This window comes from Rhinichthys klamathensis, unplaced genomic scaffold (genome assembly GCF_029890125.1).
Source record: "Rhinichthys klamathensis goyatoka isolate OS25496 unplaced genomic scaffold, OSU_Roscu_1.1 h1tg000599l_1, whole genome shotgun sequence".
Taxonomy (NCBI): Eukaryota; Metazoa; Chordata; class Actinopteri; order Cypriniformes; family Leuciscidae; genus Rhinichthys; species Rhinichthys klamathensis.
Genome location: NW_026607054.1, coordinates 599,085 through 625,212, shown reverse-complemented (window position 1 = coordinate 625,212; position 26,128 = coordinate 599,085). Strand labels below are relative to the sequence as shown.

Sequence of the window (26,128 nt, the reverse complement as noted above, 5' to 3'; positions counted from 1 at the left end):
CTTACAGTACACTATAAATATGATTTGCAAAATGTTTCATTACAATTCTGTATAGGTGACAGGCTTTTAACTGAGTTTCAGGAGCCATTATTAATAACGCATATGGTGAAAACTCGGATGAATCAACACATCGACGGAATAAAACACAGATGCGTTGTGTAGTGAGTGAGTGTGTGAATGAGTGAGTGATGATGATGGCTATACCTGAAAACACAAATAGCTCGTGCTATTTTTAGCATGTCAGCCAGAGATCAGAGAGAGCCAGTACACACACATGAGTCACGCTGAACTGAGGGACGGATGAATGAGGCGCGTTGCAGTGCTATCAATTCTTCATGTGAAAGCACTTACAGTCGGAGCTCCTCTCACCCTCCATCACACACACACACACACACACACACACACACACACACACACACACACACACACACACATATATAACCCACCGACAGCCATTTGCAGAGGATGAAACACTCGCGGACGGAGATTCTGAAGGATTCTCAGAGAAACACTCATGAAGACACACGAGTATTATTTGCTAATCGTTTTATTAACAGAAAAGAATCTAAAATCATGTGATTTGAGTCATTATAGCCTATAGATATGGTATGTTGGATATGGATATAGGTATGTCTGAGTATATCCAGCAGACTTCTAGCAAACGTGCCGAATCTCACGAGAGACGCTGATTGATCATTTCGCGAACAACCAACAACGAATATGACGCTGTGTTTGTAATTCTCTGTGAATGCAGCGCGCGCCCGAGAAATATTCAAGCGCGTGACAGTAAATAAATGTGAGAACAATTCTCCTGTCATTCACACGATCATATACAATTCTCTCTCCCTATCTCTCTCTCTCTATCTCTCTCTCTCTCTCTCTCTCTCTCTCTCTCTCTCTCTCTCTGTGACTGTGACTGTTTAAAAAAAGTTTAAATGAGGATTGTGAATTGTATTCAATAATCTGCTAAGTTATGAGAATTTATGAGTTATTGTGTGGGTATATATGCGTATTTATGTAGCTACATTTGAGAAAATAGATAGAAAATAGAAAATAGCCTATGTGTATGAGATTTTATTTATTTATTTATTGTAATTTTTATGTTTTTTTCAAATTAATTAATTATTATTATTTATCTAAATAATTAAATTGTACAATTTTTGAATATAAATTCAAAGGATTTGTATTGGTTAAATGTGGGTTGAGTAATGTATAGAGTGTAGCTATAAATAAAGGTGTGTAAAGGTCTCTCTCTCTCTCTCTCTCTCTCTCTCTCTCTCTCTCTCTCCCTCTCGGTTTGTCATCTCTCGGCTCAGGTGTGTCGATCTCTGATCTGAACACGTCAGCTCTGTGATATCGCTATCTTTAATGCCCTGTTCTTGTGTTCGTGTTCAGAGATCGTAGCCTAGAAACGAGCATCATCAGCAGCATCAGCATCATCATCATCATCCTCCGTTCCGCTCAGCTTCTCGCTGTCAAACCTCGATCATATTCGATGAGGAAAGCGAACGCAAGCATGCATGGCCTTTAAGCGTGTATATGTAGAGTAATAACGCGGTTCTTACCGATGCATCCCCGCCCTGGGTTCGAGTCCAGCCCCGGCCGCTGCGCCATTGACGGGCTTCAGGATCTGTCCAGAGCCCAGCGGTGCTGAACCGGTCATGCCCAGCACCGTGCCCCCTTCCCCGGCCTCCAGGCTCGCCTCGTTACCCATGCTCGGATCCGGCGAGCAGGCCGATTATGATTTCTATTTATAATAAAGTCAGGGAACGCAATTATATAAAAAGATCCGCTCAGCGCCGATGTTCCTCCGCCATCATCTCTCTCTCTCTCTCTCTCTCTCTCTCTCTCTCTCTCTCTCTCTCTCTCTCTCTCTCTCTCTCTCTCTCTCTCTCTCTCTCTCCTGCGCATTCAGTGCGCTCGAGCTCGGGTGGGAGGAGACACACACATCCAGCAACTACATTACGCGCGCGTGCACGCCTCACATGCATACACACCAATGCATATGTTTATATATGCACGTCTACTTCCAGGTCTATATCATCAACATCATATATCCTCGCTCTTATATTGTGTGTCGAAAACTAGGGCATCTCCTTTAAGCTTCACGTGTGCTGCACTTCCACTGGCAATGAAAGCTTTTAGTGTTCTTCTTCTCCCGCGCAGTGATTGTGCTTTACTGTGCTCGGGTTCTCGAGGCTACAGCAGTGATGTATACTCTCAGACTGTATGAGGAATCAGCTTGCATAAGCTGCACGTGAGGTTCAAGATGCTGTTACTGGCTCTGCTGATGCTCGAGCGCAATAACTCTCACACACACACACACACACACACACACACACACACACACACACACACACACACACTTTCAGTGCAGCACACAGACAAATTACACAACATAATATAAGTTAATTCAGGGTTTTTTTGTAATAAATATGTTCGCAAGTGGTTTAAATAATAACAATTAATTACAATTTAAAATGAATAAAATAAAATAAGTCATTAAACCTAAATCTATAAAATGATGCGATTGGAATCTCTATATGAAGCGCCGCACCTGACAACATGTTCCTCTATATACAACTCTATATACAACATGTTCCTCTAAGAGCGCAGATCGTCAGTGTTTACCACTAGAGGACATCGCATACATTACTGGTTTTAGATTTGTGGAGTAAAAGTTAAAGTTTGTATTTTGAAGTAAAAAGATCAAATTAGACCCTTGGGGTAAGATGTGTCACCCAGAATTGGCACTGTTACTGGTGTGTGTTTTTTTTTTTTATGTAATAATTATTGTAGTTAATGGGATTATTGTTCATTGTCACGGTTGATCAATTCACCGTCTCTCTCTTGTCCTGCGTGCTGTTGCGTGTGTGTGGGTGTGGCCGCTGATCATCCTTGATTAGCGGCGCCAGCTGGTTCCACTTGTTTGTCCCTTTATATGTCAGTAACTGCTGTCTCATGTTGTCAGATCGTTGTTTGATCTCCCTGGCGTGTTCCTGTTCCTGTTCCCGTGTCTGTCTTCCTGGATTGTGGATTTCCCTGTGTCTCTCGTCGTGTCGGGTTGTTTGGATTCCTTTACCTTCACTGGACCACAGAGCACCGTATTGGGATTACCACTGGATCACAGAGCACCATCGTTGGATCACCGAGCACCATCACCAGTTGTCCACCGAGGTCCCTGCGTCACCTCTCATCCTGCGCTGGTGTCCGCTCGACCATTCCTCTGTGTTGTGTTCCCTGTGTGTTTGTACTTTTCTGACCTTTTTGAGATAATAAATAGCGTTCTTTGCAATTGCATCCTGCCTTTGTCGTTCCGTAACAGAACGATCTGACCACATCATTGATGCAGCAAGCGCTACGAGCTGGGATGACTTTGCCGCCATGAGCATCTCGAGAATGGATCAACAACAAGAGTCGATCGCCAACACTGGTCGGGCGGTCCAAGCACTTGTGACGCAGGTGTCCGAGCTCACCCAACAGCTTCAACAACTTAGAGATCCCACTGCGCCGCCCACACCGCCCGTTCAACCCATTCCACCGGAGCCGCATCATCAGCGAGAGCCACGACTTCCCACACCTGAAGGGTATGCAGGTGAACCTGAATATTGCAGAGCTTTCCTGACTCGTTGCTCCATGCATTTTGCCTTACAGCCCCAGACGTTCAGTCAAGAACAATCGAAGGTGGCGTTTGTGATCACTCTGCTCTCTGGCAAGGCGGCTCTTTTGGGGAACGGCGGTGTGGGAGAATCAAGACCCATGCTGCGCCTCGTTCCAGGCACTCTCCGAGGAGATGAGGAGGGTTTTCGATCGCGCGGTAGCGGGTAGGGAGGCAGCCAGACTACTCACTGATCTCCGCCAAGGTAACGGCTCGGTGTCGGAATATTCCATCCGGTTCCGCACCCTGGCTGCAGAGTGCCGATGGAACGAGGAGGCGCAGTGGGATAGTTTCCTGCATGGGTTGGCTGACCGTGTCCAACGAGAGATTTACATGCTGGATCTGCCACCTCGACTTAATGGACTCATTGAACTGGCATTGAGAGTGGATGCACGCCTGAGTAGGATGGGTCGCGTCCTACAGAACCAGCCATTTCGTGGCGCGGAGGGTTCGCGCGCTGATTACGTGGACATGGTCAGCCCCGTCTCCGATCCCGAGCCCATGCAGGTGGGTAGAGCTCGGCTTTCCCGGGAGGAGAGAGAACGGCGGAGATCCCAGGGACTGTGTTTATACTGCGGGAAGATGGGGCACTTTATTCACTTGTGCCCAGTAAAAGATCAAGCCCGGTAGTAACAATGAGGCTACTATCGGGTGGGATCTCCGCCAGGAAGACCTCATCACCATCATCATCTACCCTCCTCCCGGTAAGACTTAGGTGGGCAACTCACACGCACGACACTAAGGCTTTACTGGACTCGGTGGCAGAAGGTAATTTTATGGACTCTGGACTGGCACAACGTCTTCACATTCCTGTTTTTACTCTCACGCACAAGATCGCCGTCAATGCTCTCAATGGACAACAACTTCCTAACATTTCACATACCACTGAACCCATCACTCTCATTACATCTGGCAATCACACTGAGACAATAACATTCCTCCTCATGGACTCTCCACTTACACCCATTGTACTTGGTCACCCGTGGCTCACACAACACAATCCCAGAGTCGATTGGGGTCACAACTCTGTATCTATGTGGAGTAATATGTGTCATGAGTCATGTCTAGTGTCTGCGTGTTCGTCTGTACCAGTCTCTGTGTTCCAGGAGGAGGCGGTGAATTTGTCGAACGTGCCCGAGGAGTACCAGGACCTGAGGGAAGTGTTCAGTAAGTCTCGTGCTGCTTCTCTTCCTCCGCATCGTCCCTATGACTGTGCCATAGATTTAGTCCCAGGTAAGTCTCCGCCTAAGGGCAAGTTATATTCACTTTCTGTCCCAGAGAGGGAGGCTATGGAGAAATATATTTCTGATTCTCTGGCATCCAGGTTCATTCGCCCTTCCTCATCTACTGCGGGGGCGGGGTTCTTTTTTGTGGGGAAGAACGATGGATCTCTGCGACCGTGTATTGATTACCGGGGGTTGAACAACATCACGGTAAAGAATACTTATCCTTTGCCGTTGATGTCTTCAGCCTTCGAGCGGTTACAGGGAGCATCCATCTTCACAAAACTGGATTTACGTAACGCTTATCATTTGGTTCGCATAAGGAAGGGCGATGAATGGAAGACCGCGTTCAATACCCCTAGGGGGCACTTTGAATACTTGGTCATGCCGTTCGGGCTGTCCAACTCCCCGGCGGTCTTCCAGGCACTCGTCAATGACGTGTTGAGAGATATGGTCGACCAATTCATATATGTTTACCTGGATGACATATTGATTTTTTCATCTTCTCTCCAGAAACACGTTCAGCACGTCAGACGAGTGCTTCAGAGGTTGTTAGAGAATGGGCTTTTTGTCAAGGCGGAGAAATGCATGTTTCATGCACAGTCTGTTCCTTTCCTAGGGTACATCGTCTCGTCTGAGGGAATGCGTATGGATCCTGACAAGGTTAAGGCTGTGATTGATTGGCCAAGTCCAGATTCCCGTAAGGCCCTACAGAGGTTCCTGGGGTTCGCCAATTTTTATCGGCGTTTTATTCGCAACTTCAGCCAACTAGCCGCACCTCTGACTGCCTTGACCTCCCCCAGAACGACGTTCAGGTGGTCCGATACAGCCGAGGCTGTATTCGCTAAACTTAAGAGCCGCTTCGTTTCGGCTCCCATCCTCGTTGCCCCTGATCCATCACGTCAGTTCGTGGTGGAGGTCGACGCGTCAGAGGTGGGTGTAGGAGCAGTTCTTTCCCAACGCTCTTCCACAGACGACAAGATGCACCCCTGCGCGTTTTTGTCCCATCGTTTGTCACCTGCCGAGAGTAACTATGAGATTGGTAACAGAGAGCTGTTGGCAGTCAAGTTAGCGCTGGAGGAATGGCGTCACTGGTTAGAAGGGTCAGGGGTCCCTTTTATCGTATGGACCGATCACAAGAATCTAGAGTATATTAGAACCGCCAAAAGACTCAACTCTAGGCAGGCTCGATGGGCACTTTTTTTCGGACGTTTTGACTTTTCTCTTTCGTACCGCCCGGGTTCCAAGAACATCAAACCCGATTCTTTATCTCGTATTTTTGACCAATCCGAACGCCCGTCTACTCCCGAGTGTATTTTACCCGAGACTTTAGTCGTCTCCACTCTTAGATGGGAGGTCGAATCGAAGGTCATGAAGGCCTTAGAAGGGGTAACGCCTCCGCCCGATTGCCCATCGAATCGCTTATTTGTGCCAGAAGAGTGTCGGTCCGACGTTATTCAGTGGGGGCATTGTTCCAGCGTGGCCTGTCATCCAGGAGCTAATTGCACCAGTTTTTTGGTAAGGCAACGATTCTGGTGGCCACTTATGGCTCGTGACATCCGCAGTTTTGTCTTGGCTTGCTCGGTTTGTGCCACTGGTAAATCCTCCAATCGACCCCCAGATGGGTTACTCCAACCACTGTCTGTCCCTTCGAGACCCTGGTCCCACATTGCGCTAGATTTTATCACCGCCCTCCCGCCCTCCCAGGGCAAGACAGTCGTTTTGACTGTCGTGGACCGGTTCTCGAAGGCGGCTCACTTTATTCCCTTGCCTAAATTACCCTCCGCCAAGGAGACAGCGGTAACTGTCATTGATCACGTCTTTCGCTTACATGGCCTCCCGATGGACGTGGTTTCTGACAGGGGTCCCCAATTTGTGTCCAAATTTTGGCAAGAGTTTTGTAAATTGCTGGGGGCGACTGTCAGTCTTTCTTCGGGGTTCCATCCCCAAAGCAATGGCCAAACCGAGAGAGCCAACCAAGATTTGGAGAGAGTGTTGCGATGTTTGGTTTCCAAGAATCCTTCCTCCTGGAGCCAACAACTTTCTATGGTGGAGTACGCACACAACTCATTACCAGTGTCATCCACGGGCCTCACACCGTTCGAAGCTAGTTTAGGTTACCAGCCACCAGTTTTTGCCAGTACGGAATCCGAGATCGCGGTCCCCTCTGCTCACGCCTTCGTCCAGAGGTGCCGCCACACTTGGACTAGAGCCCGTGAGACTCTTCTCCAAGTGGGGGCGCGGACCAAGGCTAAGGCCGATCGCCACCGGTCGAAGCCTCCGATATACGTCGTTGGTCAAAAAGTGTGGCTTTCTACTAAGAACATTCCTCTCCGATCCGTATCTAACAAGCTTGCTCCTAAATTTATTGGCCCATTCCCTGTCACCAAGATCATTAGTCCGGTGACAGTCCGACTCAAACTTCCTCCCGCGTACAGGAGAATTCATCCCACCTTCCATGTGTCCAAAATTAAACCTGTGTTTCATGCACCCATTAATCCCCCGGTCCCGGTTCCCCCTCCGCCGCGACTCGTAGATGGGGAACCATCTTATTCGGTTAATCGCATTCTGGACTCGAGAAGGAGGGGACGCGGATTCCAGTACCTGGTGGATTGGGAGGGTTACGGTCCGGAGGAGAGAAGTTTGGTTCCTGCTAGGGACATTCTGGATCACTCCCTGATCGATGATTACAATCGACAGGTAAGTCCGTCGAGGATCGCCAGGAGGCGTTCCTAGGGGAGGGGGTACTGTCACGGTTGATCAATTCACCGTCTCTCTCTCGTCCTGTGTGCTGTTGCGTGTGTGTGGGTGTGGCCGCTGATCATCCTTGATTAGCGGCGCCAGCTGGTTCCACTTGTTTGTCCCTTTATATGTCAGTAACTGCTGTCTCATGTTGTCAGATCGTTGTTTGATCTCCCTGGCGTGTTCCTGTTCCTGTTCCCGTGTCTGTCTTCCTGGATTGTGGATTTCCCTGTGTCTCTCGTCGTGTCGGGTTGTTTGGATTCCTTTACCTTCACTGGACCACAGAGCACCGTATTGGGATTACCACTGGATCACAGAGCACCATCGTTGGATCACCGAGCACCATCACCAGTTGTCCACCGAGGTCCCTGCGTCACCTCTCATCCTGCGCTGGTGTCCGCTCGACCATTCCTCTGTGTTGTGTTCCCTGTGTGTTTGTACTTTTCTGACCTTTTTGAGATAATAAATAGCGTTCTTTGCAATTGCATCCTGCCTTTGTCGTTCCGTAACAGTTCATTATTTCCATGAATTAGATGTACATTTCAGACATCTTTGCTTTCATTAAAACCTATAGGTTAATTTAGTGAAATCATTACATTTATTTCTATTATGACAATAGAAATAAAATATGGGCAATTAAATATGTAAATATTCATACGCCTGTACATTAAGTCAGAATAATTGTACCTTTCAGATGAATCTCTTTTCCTGGGATTCTGCTTTGTCTGTCATTTGTAAATACAATAGTTTATTTAGAATTTTACATTAATGACACTTTAATAAGTTGATAATTAAATCAAAAGTCATCTATACATTCTGTAAAAGTGTATCCAGTAGAGACCATCGTTCCCCAATATTTGACATTTTGTGCTATAACAACAAATGTTTCTATTTATTGTAGCAAATTGAGCAAATGTTTCTATTTATTGTAATAACACACTGGCTGACGCATCATTATCATCCTGCACAAAATAAACTTACATCCAAATATGTTTGATATAATATGAAATTTACCGTAAAAAATACAGTAGCAACATTTTAGGTTTTACAGATTTAAGTTAAAGGTGCAGTGTGTAGATTTTTAGCGGCATCTAGCGGTTAGGTTGCGAGTTGCACTAATGGCTCCGCCCACTGCTCACCCCTCTCTTTCGAAGAAGCTACGGTGGCTCAAACGGGACAAACATATCGTCGTCTGGAGACAGCAGAGGATAGCCAGAGTAAGCCAAGAGTGTGTAACACTGTCACTGTTTCTGTACCACAGTCCATTATAAACCACATCATGGATAAAGTTTACAAAGCCATAGTCAGGTGAGGATCAAGGGTCTTAATACATAATATAATGATAGTAATCAGCTGATTGTCTCACGAGCATAACCAGCACATTTCTCCCCACATAGCAAACCCATAATACAGCGAGGGAGAAGAACCACATGAAACTATGCAACTATCAGTGTTTGGAATAACGCCGTTTAAAAGAACGGCGTTAGGTAACGACGTTATTTTTTCAGTAGCGGGGTAATCTAACTAATTACTTTTTCCATCGTTACAACGCCGTTAACGTTACTGGACGTTAAATGCGGTGCGTTACTATGCGTTGATTCATGGGCGTCAGTTTGGTTTGAAATGTGTGGGGGACAGAGACGCATTCGGAAGTGCACTTTCAGAAGTGCTGGGTACAACGACGCAATATACTTAAATATACGGTTAGTAAAAAATATACTAATGTCATAGAACGGATACCTAATACGAATAAATAAAACATATCCAGTTAACTAGCAGAGCATTCATTTAGTTCGCTATTAAATAAGAGATCTAGCGCTTAAATCTGTTGTTTTTGAGATCCAGCTGAGCGCTCGTGCTGCTGCGATCAGTGTCATGGATACAGTTGTGCTCTTGTGGCTCGCGGCGCGCGCAGTCTTCACTCGGACGCGCGCTTCAATCTATCGCCGTTGCGGAGACTCTCATTCCGGTGAAATCACAAAATAAAATGCACACAAACGTGTCCCTGCTTGGTCTAGATATATAGAAACAGATATATCTAGGGGCCAAAGTTCAATCTTTAAAAGCACTCCATCTTGTTAAACTGTTTACTTTTTTAATGAAGATAAAGAAATACAGCAGCCTATGTCTTCCAGACTATTTATCTCAGGTTGTTAGAGTTTATTTGATTTATTTAATTTGCTACAGTTACTGCAAACACACTTTATATTATTTAACTGTTCACTTTTGAAGAAAATACTTGAAGTACAGAATGTCTACCAGACCAGTTGTCTGACACTGGGAGTTTGATTTATTTAATTAAGCATTTGTAGTTTAAAAGTTTACTTTTGTTGTGAACAAAACACTTGGAAGTACAGGTTGTTAACTTGACCAGTTGTCTCAGGTTGAGAGAGTTTGATTTAATTCGCTAGAGTTAACTGCACTTTATATGGTGTAACTGTTTACTTTTCCTACAAAGATTATACTTGAGGTGCAGGATAAACCTCTTGCTGTCTGTCGACGTGCAATAAATATCGAAAGTTACGTACAAACACCTGTCTGTTCTATTCATTTCAACTGACTTGTGAAAACTGCAAAAAAATCCAAATTCTTTGACATATAGCAACTTTTTTTTTAACAGTAACGCGAATAGTTACTTTCCCTGGTAACGAGTTACTTTTATTATAGAGTAATTCAGTTACTAACTCAGTTATTTTTTGGAACAAGTAGTGAGTAACTATAACTAATTACTTTTTTAAAATAACGTTCCCAACACTGGCAACTATATATTTTTTCTAACAGGGTAGTAAAAGTTTAGCTGGCTAATATGAGCTGCTACTGTGGCTGAGCTGGTTAAAGCATAAAGCCTTGTTTAAACTCGACGCGTCCGCATGATATGAGCCCAAAGCCGTCGATCGCGGTCGACAAGTCCATCTTGGAAGCATTTTAAGTCGATCGCGAAGAGTTTTCAAAACCAGAGAAAAAAACACTATTTGTATTCATTATTATTTAATAATTTGTGTGTAGTAAATGGTGTCTAGGGGATGCGGAAGCGCGCGCTGTTACAATGTCATTTTTGTCGCGCGCATCCCCTAGACACCATTTACTACACACAAATTAATAAATAATAATGAATACAAATAGTGTTTTTTTCTCTGGTTTTGAAAACTCTTCGCGATCGACTTAAAATGCTTCCAAGATGGACTTGCCGACCGCGATCAACGGGTTGGTGACTCCTGTAACGTTACTGTTTTACGGTCAATAGTGCTACTCAGCTGATTGTCAAAGCCACAACACAGCGAGGGAGAAGAACTAAGTTACATGAAACAATCCAACTACATATTTTACACCACTGATGAGGGAAAGTCTCTACTCACGGTGACTGTGGCTTCTAGCTTTCTGTGGCTTCTCTTTCAAGGTAGTGACGAAACGCGCTCTGTAACGCTGTGTGTTCGCTGTGTGTAGCGCTGTGTGTTCGCTGTGTGTAGCGCTGTGTGTAGCGCTGTGTGTAGCGCTGTGTGTTCGCTGTGTGTAGCGCTGTGTGTTCGCTGTGTGTAGCGCTGTGTGTAGCGCTGTGTGTAGCGCTGTGTGTTCGCTGTGTGTAGCGCTGTGTGTTCGCTGTGTGTTCGCTGTGTGTAGCGCTGTGTGTTCGTTGTGTGTTCGCTGTGTGTTCGTTGTGTGTAGCGCTGTGTGTTCGCTGTGTGTAGCGCTGTGTGTAGCGCTGTGTGTAGCGCTGTGTGTTCGCTGTGTGTAGCGCTGTGTGTTCGCTGTGTGTAGCGCTGTGTGTAGCGCTGTGTGTAGCGCTGTGTGTTCGCTGTGTGTAGCGCTGTGTGTTCGCTGTGTGTTCGCTGTGTGTAGCGCTGTGTGTTCGTTGTGTGTTCGCTGTGTGTTCGTTGTGTGTAGCGCTGTGTGTTCGCTGTGTGTAGCGCTGTGTGTAGCGCTGTGTGTTCGCTGTGTGTTCGCTGTGTGTAGCGCTGTGTGTTCGTTGTGTGTTCGCTGTGTGTTCGTTGTGTGTAGCGCTGTGTGTTCGCTGTGTGTAGCGCTGTGTGTAGCGCTGTGTGTAGCGCTGTGTGTTCGCTGTGTGTAGCGCTGTGTGTTCGCTGTGTGTAGCGCTGTGTGTAGCGCTGTGTGTAGCGCTGTGTGTTCGCTGTGTGTAGCGCTGTGTGTAGCGCTGTGTGTTCGCTGTGTGTAGCGCTGTGTGTAGCGCTGTGTGTAGCGCTGTGTGTTCGCTGTGTGTAGCGCTGTGTGTTCGCTGTGTGTTCGCTGTGTGTAGCGCTGTGTGTTCGTTGTGTGTTCGCTGTGTGTTCGTTGTGTGTAGCGCTGTGTGTTCGTTGTGTGTAGCACTGTGTGTTCGCTGTGTGTTCGCTGTGTGTAGCGCTGTGTGTTCGTTGTGTGTTCGCTGTGTGTTCGTTGTGTGTAGCGCTGTGTGTTCGCTGTGTGTAGCGCTGTGTGTTCGCTGTGTGTTCGCTGTGTGTAGCGCTGTGTGTAGCGCTGTGTGTAGCGCTGTGTGTTCGCTGTGTGTAGCGCTGTGTGTTCGCTGTGTGTTCGCTGTGTGTTCGCTGTGTGTAGCGCTGTGTGTTCGCTGTGTGTAGCGCTGTGTGTTCGCTGTGTGTAGCGCTGTGTGTTCGCTGTGTGTAGCGCTGTGTGTTTGCTGTGTGTAGCGCTGTGTGTTCGCTGTGTGTAGCGCTGTGTGTTCGCTGTGTGTTCGCTGTGTGTTCGCTGTGTGTTCGCTGTGTGTTCGTTGTGTGTAGCGCTGTGTGTTCGCTGTGTGTTCGTTGTGTGTTCGCTGTGTGTTCGCTGTGTGTTCGCTGTGTGTTCGCTGTGTGTAGCGCTGTGTGTAGCGCTGTGTGTAGCGCTGTGTGTTCGCTGTGTGTAGCGCTGTGTGTTCGCTGTGTGTAGCGCTGTGTGTTCGCTGTGTGTTCGCTGTGTGTAGCGCTGTGTGTTCGTTGTGTGTTCGCTGTGTGTTCGTTGTGTGTAGCGCTGTGTGTTCGTTGTGTGTAGCGCTGTGTGTTCGCTGTGTGTTCGCTGTGTGTAGCGCTGTGTGTTCGTTGTGTGTTCGCTGTGTGTTCGTTGTGTGTAGCGCTGTGTGTTCGCTGTGTGTAGCGCTGTGTGTTCGCTGTGTGTTCGCTGTGTGTAGCGCTGTGTGTAGCGCTGTGTGTTCGCTGTGTGTAGCGCTGTGTGTTCGCTGTGTGTTTGCTGTGTGTTCGCTGTGTGTAGCGCTGTGTGTTCGCTGTGTGTAGCGCTGTGTGTTCGCTGTGTGTAGCGCTGTGTGTTCGCTGTGTGTTCGCTGTGTGTTCGCTGTGTGTTCGCTGTGTGTTCGTTGTGTGTAGCGCTGTGTGTTCGCTGTGTGTTCGTTGTGTGTTCGCTGTGTGTTTGCTGTGTGTTCGCTGTGTGTTCGTTGTGTGTTCGCTGTGTGTTCGCTGTGTGTTCGCTCTGTAGCGCTGTGTGTAGCGCTGTGTGTTCGCTGTGTGTAGCGCTGTGTGTAGCGCTGTGTGTAGCGCTGTGTGTAGCGCTGTGTGTTCGCTGTGTGTTGCGCTGTGTGTTCGCTGTGTGTTCGCTGTGTGTTCGCTGTGTGTTCGCTGTGTGTTCGGTGTGTGTTCGCTGTGTGTAGCGCTGTGTGTTTGCTGTGTGTTCGCTGTGTGTTCGCTGTGTGTTCGGTGTGTGTTCGCTGTGTGTAGCGCTGTGTGTTTGCTGTGTGTTTGCTGTGTGTATCGCTGTGTGTAGCGCTGTGTGTTTGCTGTGTGTATCGCTGTGTGTAGCGCTGTGTGTAGCGCTGTGTGTTCGCTGTGTATAGCGCTGTGTGTTCGCTGTGTGTAGCGCTGTGTGTAGCGCTGTGTGTAGCGCTGTGTGTTCGCTGTGTATAGCGCTGTGTGTTCGTTGTGTGTAGCGCTGTGTGTTCGTTGTGTGTTCGCTGTGTGTACGTTGTGTGTAGCGCTGTGTGTTCGCTGTGTGTAGTGCTGTGTGTTCGCTGTTTGTTCGCTGTGTGTAGCGCTGTGTGTAGCGCTGTGTGTAGCGCTGTGTGTTCGTTGTGTGTAGCGCTGTGTGTTCGTTGTGTGTTCGCTGTGTGTTCGTTGTGTGTAGCGCTGTGTGTTCACTGTGTGTAGTGCTGTGTGTTCGCTGTGTGTTCGCTGTGTGTAGTGCTGTGTGTTCGCTGTGTGTTCGCTGTGTGTTCGCTGTGTGTAGCGCTGTGTGTTCGTTGTGTGTTCGCTGTGTGTTCGTTGTGTGTAGCGCTGTGTGTTCGCTGTGTGTAGTGCTGTGTGTTCGCTGTGTGTTCGCTGTGTGTAGCGCTGTGTGTAGCGCTGTGTGTAGCGCTGTGTGTTCGCTGTGTGTAGCGCTGTGTGTTCGCTGTGTGTTCGCTGTGTGTTCGCTGTGTGTAGCGCTGTGTGTTCGCTGTGTGTAGCGCTGTGTGTAGCGCTGTGTGTTCGCTGTGTGTAGCGCTGTGTGTTCGCTGTGTGTTCGCTGTGTGTAGCGCTGTGTGTTCGCTGTGTGTAGCGCTGTGTGTTCGCTGTGTGTAGCGCTGTGTGTTCGCTGTGTGTAGCGCTGTGTGTTCGCTGTGTGTAGCGCTGTGTGTTCGCTGTGTGTAGCGCTGTGTGTTCGCTGTGTGTTCGTTGTGTGTAGCGCTGTGTGTAGCGCTGTGTGTAGCGCTGTGTGTAGCGCTGTGTGTTCGCTGTGTGTAGCGCTGTGTGTTCGCTGTGTGTTCGCTGTGTGTTCGCTGTGTGTTCGTTGTGTGTTCGCTGTGTGTTCGTTGTGTGTAGCGCTGTGTGTTCGCTGTGTGTTCGTTGTGTGTTCGCTGTGTGTTCGCTGTGTGTAGCGCTGTGTGTTCGCTGTGTGTTCGTTGTGTGTTCGCTGTGTGTTCGCTGTGTGTTCGCTCTATAGCGCTGTGTGTAGCGCTGTGTGTTCGCTGTGTGTAGCGCTGTGTGTAGCGCTGTGTGTTCGCTTTGTGTAGCGCTGTGTGTAGCGCTGTGTGTTCGCTGTGTGTAGCGCTGTGTGTAGCGCTGTGTGTTCGCTGTGTGTAGCGCTGTGTGTAGCGCTGTGTGTAGCGCTGTGTGTTCGCTGTGTGTTCGCTGTGTGTTCGTTGTGTGTTCGCTGTGTGTTCGTTGTGTGTAGCGCTGTGTGTTCGCTGTGTGTTCGTTGTGTGTTCGCTGTGTGTTCGCTGTGTGTAGCGCTGTGTGTTCGCTGTGTGTTCGTTGTGTGTTCGCTGTGTGTTCGCTGTGTGTTCGCTCTATAGCGCTGTGTGTAGCGCTGTGTGTTCGCTGTGTGTAGCGCTGTGTGTAGCGCTGTGTGTTCGCTGTGTGTAGCGCTGTGTGTAGCGCTGTGTGTTCGCTGTGTGTAGCGCTGTGTGTAGCGCTGTGTGTTCGCTGTGTGTAGCGCTGTGTGTAGCGCTGTGTGTAGCGCTGTGTGTTCGCTGTGTGTTCGCTGTGTGTACGCTGTGTGTAGCGCTGTGTGTTCGCTGTGTGTAGCGCTGTGTGTAGCCCTGTGTGTTCGCTGTGTGTAGCGCTGTGTGTAGCGCTGTGTGTAGCGCTGTGTGTTCGCTGTGTGTTGCGCTGTGTGTTCGCTGTGTGTTCGCTGTGTGTTCGGTGTGTGTAGTGCTGTGTGTTCGCTGTGTGTTCGGTGTGTGTTCGCTGTGTGTAGCGCTGTGTGTTTGCTGTGTGTTTGCTGTGTGTATCGCTGTGTGTAGCGCTGTGTGTTTGCTGTGTGTATCGCTGTGTGTAGCGCTGTGTGTAGCGCTGTGTGTTCGCTGTGTGTTTGCTGTGTGTAGCGCTGTGTGTTTGCTGTGTGTATCGCTGTGTGTAGCGCTGTGTGTAGCGCTGTGTGTTTGCTGTGTGTTTGCTGTGTGTAGCGCTTTGTGTTTGCTGTGTGTAGCGCTGTGTGTAGCGCTGTGTGTATCGCTGTGTGTTTGCTGTGTGTAGCGCTGTGTGTAGCGCTGTGTGTAGCGCTGTGTGTAGCGCTGTGTGTATCGCTGTGTGTTTGCTGTGTGTAGCGCTGTGTGTTCGCTGTGTGTAGCGCTGTGTGTAGCGCTGTGTGTTTGCTGTGTGTAGCGCTGTGTGTAGCGCTGTGTGTTCGCTGTGTGTAGCGCTGTGTGTAGCGCTGTGTGTTTGCTGTGTGTAGCGCTGTGTGTAGCGCTGTGTGTAGCGCTGTGTGTTTGCTGTGTGTAGCGCTGTGTGTTCGCTGTGTGTAGCGCTGTGTGTAGCGCTGTGTGTTTGCTGTGTGTAGCGCTGTGTGTAGCGCTGTGTGTAGCGCTGTGTGTTTGCTGTGTGTAGCGCTGTGTGTTCGCTGTGTGTAGCGCTGTGTGTAGCGCTGTGTGTTCGCTGTGTGTTTGCTGTGTGTAGCGCTGTGTGTAGCGCTGTGTGTTCGCTGTGTGTTTGCTGTGTGTAGCGCTGTGTGTAGCGCTGTGTGTTCGCTGTGTGTTTGCTGTGTGTAGCGCTGTGTGTAGCGCTGTGTGTAGCGCTGTGTGTAGCGCTGTGTGTTTGCTGTGTGTAGCGCTGTGTGTAGCGCTGTGTGTTTGCTGTGTGTAGCGCTGTGTGTTCGCTGTCGGCTACGGTAGAAACATGCCGTCACATGTCGACCTTCATAGAATGGCGTAGAAGCCTGCGGTTATGGAGATATAAATGTCTCATTCTAAGGTAATACACCACTGAACACATAGTTATGGATCTTATATTGCATTTCTGTCAATAGAGCCTCAGAAATATCACACATTGCACCTTTAAATTTACAGAAGAAAAACATGATGTAAGAACTGATATAATGTTAATTGACCAACCTATTTAAATTCTAACATCAGATTTGAACTATTGTAATACAGCGCCCCCAGAGGCGACGAGAGTCACATGATGAACCACAGCTCATCACAAGCTGTTCTTCCACAACCATATTAACATTAGTGAGGTCATTCCAGTGTCATTCACACAAACACTACACACCATCATGGTAACACACATGAAATTTAAAAAATGCAATAAATATTAATTTAACAACATAAGATAACATTAAGATAACATAACATAACATAAAACACTAATGTACATAACAGATTAGAAAAAAATAAGAAAAACTAATGAGAAACTGATATTTCAACGAAAATACATCAAATGTGAAGCGTCACGCAGGGAATTGTGGGAATGTCAATTTACGTTTTTTCACTGTAAATTACACATGACTTTCTTTTTCACTTTATTAAAAACTTAATGGTATTTTTACTGTAAAATTACATTAAATGTACGGTTCGATCTAATACAGTTATTCACCGGTTATAGTACGGAAACTTTTTTCACCGTTCATTTTTTACAGTCTTTGACTTTTACCGTTAAAATCACGATCATTTTTTTACCTAGTACGGTATTTTTTTTGGTACCACCTCAGTTGTGTTTCCGAGCGATCCGCAGTGATACTAAAATGTGACGTTTAACACTGCTGATCACTGATTGGTCAGAGAGAATCGTCACGACCAGCGTCATTAGACACCAAACCCGCTAGATTTAAATAATAGTCAGCAACAGCCACCTTTTTTAAAACGACCGTCACACACAACTTGAATAAAGAAATGACTGTATGGTGGTCAGTAGACGAGGTGTGACATCATCAGAGTGTGTATAATCACACACACTTTGAAGCGGTACTAAACTGCAGTGGAAAAGCAGACCGAGCCAAAGAGGTTTAGTAAAATAAATATTATAGACTGATTTGAATCTCTTATGCATGTTAACTCTGATTGAGTTTGTAAAGCAAGTGGGGAACAAGTTACATTTACATTTGAGGAAAACAAGAAGCAATTAATCTTAAACTCTTATGCTATTATGGAATATCGCAGTGTTTATTCTAAATGATTTATGGGTGCAGATCATTATTATTTTAGTAATCTTAAATCAGAATAACTTCCTCTAGCAGCATCTCTTCTCTTCTCTGGTGATGTGGGCGGGGCTATAACCTGTCACTCACATGAGATCAGCCAATAGCAAACCACAGCCTTCCAATCAATTCCTCACGGACACAATCAAGCCCCGCCCACATTTGTTCTTGTTCCAGAAGCGTTTCTCTCGATATACGACACAATAGAGAAAAAAGACTAACGCAACTTCAGTTTCATGCCGACTTTACATTTACAAAGCTACAAATGAAACAATAAAGGAAGAGCCCATGCGCAAGATGGACATAGAGGCTAAAGCGATCACATTCACTAGACGGCCAAACATGCTCTTTTTACACAAACAGTTAAATAAACAGTTTTATTTTTCCTTCAAGTGATACGTGAGTGAAATTATATATTGTCTTGTATATGCATAGTCATTTTCTAAATTTTTCTATGTTTTAAAGTGCATTTTAAAGCAGTTAAGCAAAAAAACAATCAATCAAAAATGGCCTTTTAGCGTCACATACTTGAAACCCAAAGGTAGCAAAGAGTCATACACACACAAGACCGTAAATAAAACACATGACAAAATCTACAATTTGTAAATGTGCAGTGACTAAAGAGAAGATGCTTATAATGGTGCTCCATATGAATCACTGGCTTTTCTAGGTCAATGTTGCTCACAGAATCAGGTCACGGTGAAGGAAGAATGCAGTTCCTGAAATGGGTTTAATAGAGGAGTTCGTTCAAGCACATCACAGTCTAGCTATCAAAGCAGATTTATAAGGAGAATCCTGCACTTAGAGAAGATTGCCTTTAATTAGGTGATTTAATCTCAGTGTCGAGCTCAACTTCATGTACTAAAATACTCAAAGCTCGGTTTTCACTTCCACAAGAAATTGCAGCATCACAAATGTTGGTTTGGTGGTTCTGACAAACACCAGCATACGGAATTATTTGCATATAAGATGTACAAATGTTTACGGATCCTAATTTAATCTAATACTGAATTCATGGAATTAATCGGGAATTATTAATTAATCATATAAATGATGAGTGAATGGAGCAACATCAACCATGAACTTGCTTCGTGACTGAATACAGGTCAAAGTCTAGGCTGATTTCAATAGATGGAATAAGAGAATTCAAATTCAAGCTGGTAAAGAGGTTGTTAAAGTAAGATGCTTTGACACATCTGATGGCACACGGACAGAAAGAGGTGCGGGCCGTCCTGAAGTGCCCCTGGCATCAGCATGTGAGATTATGTAATGCAGCTCTACTTCTGTTTCCTGTTTCACGAGTGCATCGTTCCGTGGAGCCAATGAGATTCACAGACACAGATTATACACACCCACAGACACACGCTGGATACAAACAGAGAGGAGATTAGAGGAGAGATGAGGAGAGATGAGGAGAGGATGGAGGGGAGAGGAGAGATGAAAAGAAGAGCAAAGGAGAACAAAGGATGGGAGGGAGAGGAGAAACAAGGAGGAGAGCAGAGGATGGGAGAGGAGAGGAGAGATGAGGAGTTGAGCAGAGGATGGGAGAGGAGAGGAGAGATGAGGAGTTGAGCAGAGGATGGGAGTGGAGAGGAGAGATGAGGAGGAGAGCAGAGGATGGGAGTGGAGAGGAGAGATGAGGAGGAGAGCAGAGGATGGGAGTGGAGAGGAGAGATGAGGAGGAGAGCAGAGGATGAGAGGGGAGAGGAGAGATGAGGAGGAGAGCAGAGGATGGGAGTGGACAGACAAGGAGGAGAGCAGAGGATGAGAGGGGAGAGGAGAGATGAGGAGGAGAGCAGAGGATGGGAGGGGATAGGAGAGATGAGGAGAGCAGAGGATGGGAGTGGACAGACGAGGAGGAGAGCAGAGGATGGGAGGGGAGAGGAGAGATGAGGAGGAGAGCAGAGGATGAGAGGGGAGAGGAGAGATGAGGAGAGCAGAGGATGGAAGTGGAGAGGAGAGATGAGGAGGAGAGCAGAGGATGGGAGGGGAGAGGAGAGATGAGGAGGAGAGCAGAGGATGGGAGGGGAGAGGAGAGATGAGGAGGAGAGCAGAGGAGGGGAGGGGAGAGGAGAGATGAGGAGGAGAGCAGAGGAGGGGAGGGGAGAGGAGAGATGAGGAGAGCAGAGGATGAGAGGGGAGAGGAGAGATGAGGAGAGCAGAGGATGGGAGTGGAGAGGAAAGATGAGGAGGAGAGCAGAGGATGGGAGGGGAGAGGAGAGATGAGGAGAGCAGAGGATGGGAGTGGACAGACGAGGAGGAGAGCAGAGGATGAGAGGGGAGAGGAGAGATGAGGAGGAGAGCAGAGGATGGGAGGGGAGAGGAGAGATGAGGAGGAGAGCAGAGGATGGGAGGGGAGAGGAGAGATGAGGAGGAGAGCAGAGGAGGGGAGGGGAGAGGAGAGATGAGGAGAGCAGAGGATGAGAGGGGAGAGGAGAGATGAGGAGAGCAGAGGATGGGAGTGGAGAGGAGAGATGAGGAGAGCAGAGGATGGGAGTGGAGAGGAAAGATGAGGAGGAGAGCAGAGGATGGGAGGGGAGAGGAGAGATGAGGAGAGCAGAGGATGGGAGTGGACAGACGAGGAGGAGAGCAGAGGATGAGAGGGGAGAGGAGAGATGAGGAGGAGAGCAGAGGATGGGAGTGGACAGACGAGGAGGAGAGCAGAGGATAGGAGGGGAGAGGAAAGATGAGGAGGAGAGGAGAGGATGGGAGTGGAGAGGAGAGATGAGGAGGAGAGCAGAGGATGAGAGGGGAGAGGAGAGATGAGGAGAGCAGAGGATGGGAGTGGAGAGGAAAGATGAGGAGGAGAGCAGAGGATGGGAGGGGAGAGGAGAGATGAGGAGAGCAGAGGATGGGAGTGGACAGACGAGGAGGAGAGCAGAGGATGAGAGGGGAGAGGAGAGATGAGGAGGAGAGCAGAGGATGGGAGTGGACAGACGAGGAGGAGAGCAGAGGATAGGAGGGGAGAGACGAGGAGGAGACCAGAGGATGAGAGGGGAGAGGAGAGATGAGGAGGAGAGCAGAGGATGGGAGTGGACAGACGAGGAGGAGAGCAGAGGATAGGAGGGGAGAGGAAAGATGAGGAGGAGAGGAGAGGATGGGAGTGGAGAGGAGAGATGAGGAGGAGAGCAGAGGAGGGGAGGGGAGAGGAGAGATGAGGAGGAGAGCAGAGGATGGGAGTGGACAGACGAGGAGGAGAGCAGAGGATGGGAGGGGAGAGGAGAGACAAGGAGGAGAGCAGAGGATGGGAGGGGAGAGGAGAGACGAGGAGGAGAGCAGAGGAGGGGAGGGGAGAGACGAGGAGGAGAGCAGAGGATGGGAGGGGAGAGGAGAGATGAGGAGGAGAGCAGAGGATGGGAGGGGAGAGACGAGGAGGAGAGCAGAGGAGGGGAGGGGAGAGACGAGGAGGAGAGCAGAGGATGGGAGGGGAGAGGAGAGATGAGGAGAGCAGAGGATGGGAGTGGAGAGGAGAGATGAGGAGGAGAGCAGAGGATGGGAGTGGACAGATGAGGAGGAGAGCAGAGGATGGGAGGGGAGAGGAGATGAGGAGGAGAGCAGAGGATGGGAGGGGAGAGGAGAGATGAGGAGAGCAGAGGATGGGAGGAGAGAGGAGAGATGAGGAGAGCAAAGGATGGGAGTGGAGAGATGAGGAGGAGAGCACAGGATGAGAGGGGAGAGGAGAGATGAGGAGGAGAGCAGAGGATGGGAGGGGAGAGGAGAGACGAGGAGGAGAGCAGAGGAAGGGAGTGGAGAGGAGAGATGAGGAGGACAGCACAGGATGAGAGGAGAGATAAGGAGGAGAGCAGAGGATGGGAGGGGAGAGGAGAGACGAGGAGGATAGCAGATGATGAGAGGGGAGAGGAGAGATGAGGAGGAGAGCAGAGGATGGGAGTGGAGAGGAGAGATGAGGAGGAGAGCAGAGGATGGGAGTGGAGAGACGAGGAGGAGAGCAGAGGATGAGAGGGGAGAGGAGAGATGAGGAGGATGGGAGGGGAGAGGAGAGATGAGGAGGAGAGCAGAGGATGGGAGTGGAGAGGAGAGATGAGGAGGAGACCAGAGGATGGGAGTGGAGAGGAGAGATGAGGAGGAGAGCAGAGGATGGGAGTGGACAGACAAGGAGGAGAGCAGAGGATGAGAGGGGAGAGGAGAGATGAGGAGGAGAGCAGAGGATGGGAGTGGAGAGGAGAGATGAGGAGGAGAGATGAGGATGGGAGGGGAGAGGAGAGATGAGGAGGAGAGCAGAGGATGGGAGTGGACAGACAAGGAGGAGAGCAGAGGATGAGAGGGGAGAGGAGAGATGAGGAGGAGAGCAGAGGATGGGAGGGGAGAGGAGAGATGAGGAGAGCAGAGGATGGGAGTGGACAGACGAGGAGGAGAGCAGAGGATGGGAGGGGAGAGGAGAGATGAGGAGGAGAGCAGAGGATGGGAGGGGAGAGGAGAGATGAGGAGGAGAGCAGAGGATGAGAGGGGAGAGGAGAGATGAGGAGAGCAGAGGATGGGAGTGGAGAGGAGAGATGAGGAGGAGAGCAGAGGATGGGAGGGGAGAGGAGAGATGAGGAGGAGAGCAGAGGATGGGAGGGGAGAGGAGAGATGAGGAGGAGAGCAGAGGATGAGAGGGGAGAGGAGAGATGAGGAGAGCAGAGGATGGGAGTGGAGAGGAGAGATGAGGAGGAGAGCAGAGGATGAGAGGGGAGAGGAGAGATGAGGAGAGCAGAGGATGGGAGTGGAGAGGAAAGATGAGGAGGAGATCAGAGGATGGGAGGGGAGAGGAGAGATGAGGAGAGCAGAGGATGGGAGTGGACAGACGAGGAGGAGAGCAGAGGATGAGAGGGGAGAGGAGAGATGAGGAGGAGAGCAGAGGATGGGAGTGGACAGACGAGGAGGAGAGCAGAGGATAGGAGGGGAGAGACGAGGAGGAGAGCAGAGGATGAGAGGGGAGAGGAGAGATGAGGAGGAGAGCAGAGGATGGGAGTGGACAGACGAGGAGGAGAGCAGAGGATAGGAGGGGAAAGGAAAGATGAGGAGGAGAGGAGAGGATGGGAGTGGAGAGGAGAGATGAGGAGGAGAGCAGAGGAGGGGAGGGGAGAGGAGAGATGAGGAGGAGAGCAGAGGATGGGAGTGGACAGACGAGGAGGAGAGCAGAGGATGGGAGGGGAGAGGAGAGACAAGGAGGAGAGCAGAGGATGGGAGGGGAGAGGAGAGACGAGGAGGAGAGCAGAGGAGGGGAGGGGAGAGACGAGGAGGAGAGCAGAGGATGGGAGGGGAGAGGAGAGATGAGGAGGAGAGCAGAGGATGGGAGGGGAGAGACGAGGAGGAGAGCAGTGGAGGGGAGGGGAGAGACAAGGAGGAGAGCAGAGGATGGGAGGGGAGAGGAGAGATGAGGAGAGCAGAGGATGGGAGTGGAGAGGAGAGATGAGGAGGAGAGCAGAGGATGGGAGTGGACAGATGAGGAGGAGAGCAGAGGATGGGAGGGGAGTGGAGATGAGGAGGAGAGCAGAGGATGGGAGGGGAGAGGAGAGATGAGGAGAGCAGAGGATGGGAGGAGAGAGGAGAGATGAGGAGAGCAAAGGATGGGAGTGGAGAGATGAGGAGGAGAGCACAGGATAAGAGAGGAGAGGAGAGATGAGGAGGAGAGCAGAGGATGGGAGGGGAGAGGAGAGACGAGGAGGAGAGCAGAGGAAGGGAGTGGAGAGGAGAGATGAGGAGGACAGCACAGGATGAGAGGAGAGATGAGGAGGAGAGCAGAGGATGGGAGGGGAGAGGAGAGACGAGGAGGATAGCAGATGATGAGAGGGGAGAGGAGAGATGAGGAGGAGAGCAGAGGATGGGAGTGGAGAGGAGAGATGAGGAGGAGAGCAGAGGATGGGAGTGGAGAGACGAGGAGGAGAGCAGATGATGAGAGGGGAGAGGAGAGATGAGGAGGATGGGAGGGGAGAGGAGAGATGAGGAGGAGAGCAGAGGATGGGAGTGGAGAGGAGAGATGAGGAGGAGACCAGAGGATGATGGAGGGGAGAGGAGAGGACGGGAGGAGAGAGACTAGGAGAGGATAAGAGAGGAGAGATGGGGAGAGGAGAGGAGGGGAGGGGAGAGGAGAGACAAGGAGGAGAGCAGAGGAGGGGAGGGGAGAGACGAGGAGGAGAGCAGAGGATGGGGGGGAGAGGAGAGACGAGGAGGAGAGCAGAGGATGGGAGGGGAGAGGAGAGACGAGGAGGAGAGCAGAGGAGGGGAGAGACGAGGAGGAGAGCAGAGGAGGGGAGGGTAGAGGAGAGATGAGGAGGAGAGCAGAGGATGGAAGGGGAGAGGAGAGTCGAAGGGGATAGCAAGAGGATGGGAGAGGAGAGACGAGGGGGAGAGCAGAGGATGGGAGAGGAGAAACGAGAAGGAGAGCATAGGATTGAGGGGAGAGGAGAGACGAGGAGGAGAGGAGAGGACGGGAGGAGAGAGACTAGGAGAGGATAAGAGAGGAAAGATGGGGAGAGGAGAGGAGAAACGAGGAGGAGATGAGGGGAGGCGAAAGGAGGGGATGAGAGCGGAGAGGAGAAACGAGAGGGAGAGACAAGGAGAGACGAGGAGAGGAGAAGAGAGAGACGAGGAGAGGAAAGGAGAAACGAGAGGAGAGACGAGGGAGGGGAGAGGAGAAACAAGGATAGGAGAGGGAGAGTAGAGGGGAGGGAGGGGAGAAGGAGAAACATGGAGAGGAGAGGGAAGAAGAGAATCAAGAAGAGGAGAGACGAGTAGAAGAGAGGAGAGGGAGAGGAGAGATGAGGAGATGGTGATGGAGAGCCAGTGTTGCTTCTCCATCCCTCAAAATTGGATCCTTATTTTTCGTTATATCATGCATGTTATAATTGTTCATATGGGTATTTGCAGTTTTATTATAAAATCTCTGTTTTAACTATCATTGAAAGAACTTGCTGAAATGTATAGAGAGACAGGAGTTAGTTTTACAGAAAATGGTATGTTCCAATTAACTGTAAGCGGGAAAATTATGCATTTAAGAGTGTTCAGAAGTGAGGCAGGGGAACAGAGAGTGGTTTTGAGCTTAATGTAAAAGTTGTTAATGCTACTTTAGCATGATAAACTTTGGTCTCCAACAGTTACTCAACAGTGCTAGTTTTTACACTGTTTTTGTAACTTTTGTTTTTATTTTTGCTCTTGCCCACTGTTGTATGTACCTTTTCCACTTCCTTGCCTTTAAAGTATTAAACTTCTTTTGGAACAACCTTTAAACGGATGCCTGATGTGATTCTCCTTCTGACTGCTTGGGTTCTTATCACAGAGAAGAGAAACGAGGAGAGGAGAGACGAAGAGAGGAGAGAGAGAGAGGAGAGGGAGAGGAGAAGAGGGAGAGAAGAGACAAGGAGAGGAGAGACAAGGAGATGAGAGGTATAGGAGATGAGAGGTATAGGAGCAGGGCCGGACTGGGACCAAAATTCGGCCCTGGCATTTGTGGTTTTCACCGGCCCAACTAATTGATGACGTTAAAAAAAACGTCCCCAGAATCTGAACATTTTTCCCACTGAGACACACCATACAAGGCAGCAATGACTTTCACACTGTAGGCATACACGTCATGATATATAACTGAGGCGCATAGACTTTAGTCCATACACATTCACAGCACGCACGAGCATGGCACAGCGGCCAAAAACACACGCACACACACGAGCATGGCACGGCGGCCCGACGCACACAACACAACTGCTTAATAAAGAAAAAGCACCATGACCAAACCACAATAGAATATATATGATAAAAATAAGCATGGCCTACCTTATTAAAGTGGGAATGCTTCTAAGTTATATCAGTTATATAATCAGTTATTTTATCTTGGGACATTTTTCAGCATGGGCCTCAAGACATTTGCGTTTTTTGTCCCTTATTTTTTCTGCACCACCCTTTACTTTCACAAAGTTCGTCTTTTTATCCATTTTGTAGATCGGCAACTGAAATGCTAGCAAGATTTGTTTTACTCTTTCCCCGCTTTTGGTTGCGTACTCTTGACGTGGAGCATATTACTTTGGGCAGAGGGGAGGGCCTCTGCCTATTACGTCCTCATGCACGTCCTGCCATATCACTTGCCAGTAGCTAGGGGGAGAAACCCCCCTATAAATATGGGCCGGCCCATCTCGTTTTTTCCGGGTTTCTCACGTATTTTAGCTCTTTTCCCGCTGTCTTCCCGTTTTAGTATTTTCCCGTAAAATATCCCGTATTTTTACGCTCTGATTGTGTTAACTCAGAACACGCAACTATCTGTGTCTGTGAAGTGGCGGCTTGCACTTGGGTTGCTAGACCTCCAGTAAAGCAGGTGGCAGTATACAGACAGTAGCTTAGGCTACTATCGAAGAAGAAGAAGACAGTCGCAGCGGCACGGGCGCGAGCGCGAGGAACATAGCGAGGAAGAGGGGAAAGCATGGGAAAAAGTAGCGGGAAGTGAATTTGAAATGATCAAGGAGAGTAGAGTAGATGAGTGTGATGTGCGATGATGGATCAGGAGGACGCCGATGGCCAAAATCACCGAATTAACCACCAATTCTTTGAGTTCTTTCTCACTCTGTCTCCCAACATTAAGCTAAAACACGTTGTAGCAAAATAAAAATGTGTAAGTAATGTTTACTTTGTTCATTAATAAAGCACTTTAAACATATTCATTGGTCTGTAATTCTGTAATATATAT

At 48.8% G+C, this 26,128-nt stretch overlaps 1 protein-coding gene across 5 annotated transcripts in view; it reads right to left on the bottom strand.

The window, feature by feature from the left end:
* bsna (bassoon presynaptic cytomatrix protein a) overlaps positions 1-1,851 on the bottom strand; it is a 62,476-nt gene extending 60,625 nt beyond the window's left edge. For 4 of the 5 annotated variants that reach the window (XM_056240453.1, XM_056240452.1, XM_056240454.1 and 1 more), the window contains exon 1: positions 1,566-1,851. In XM_056240453.1, coding sequence (XP_056096428.1) covers positions 1,566-1,714 — 149 coding nt within the window. In that variant the 5' untranslated portion in view covers positions 1,715-1,851. The remainder of the gene's footprint in view (positions 1-1,565) is intronic. The other variant, XM_056240456.1, reaches the window with a different exon arrangement.
* Positions 1,852-26,128: the final 24,277 nt, after the last annotated feature.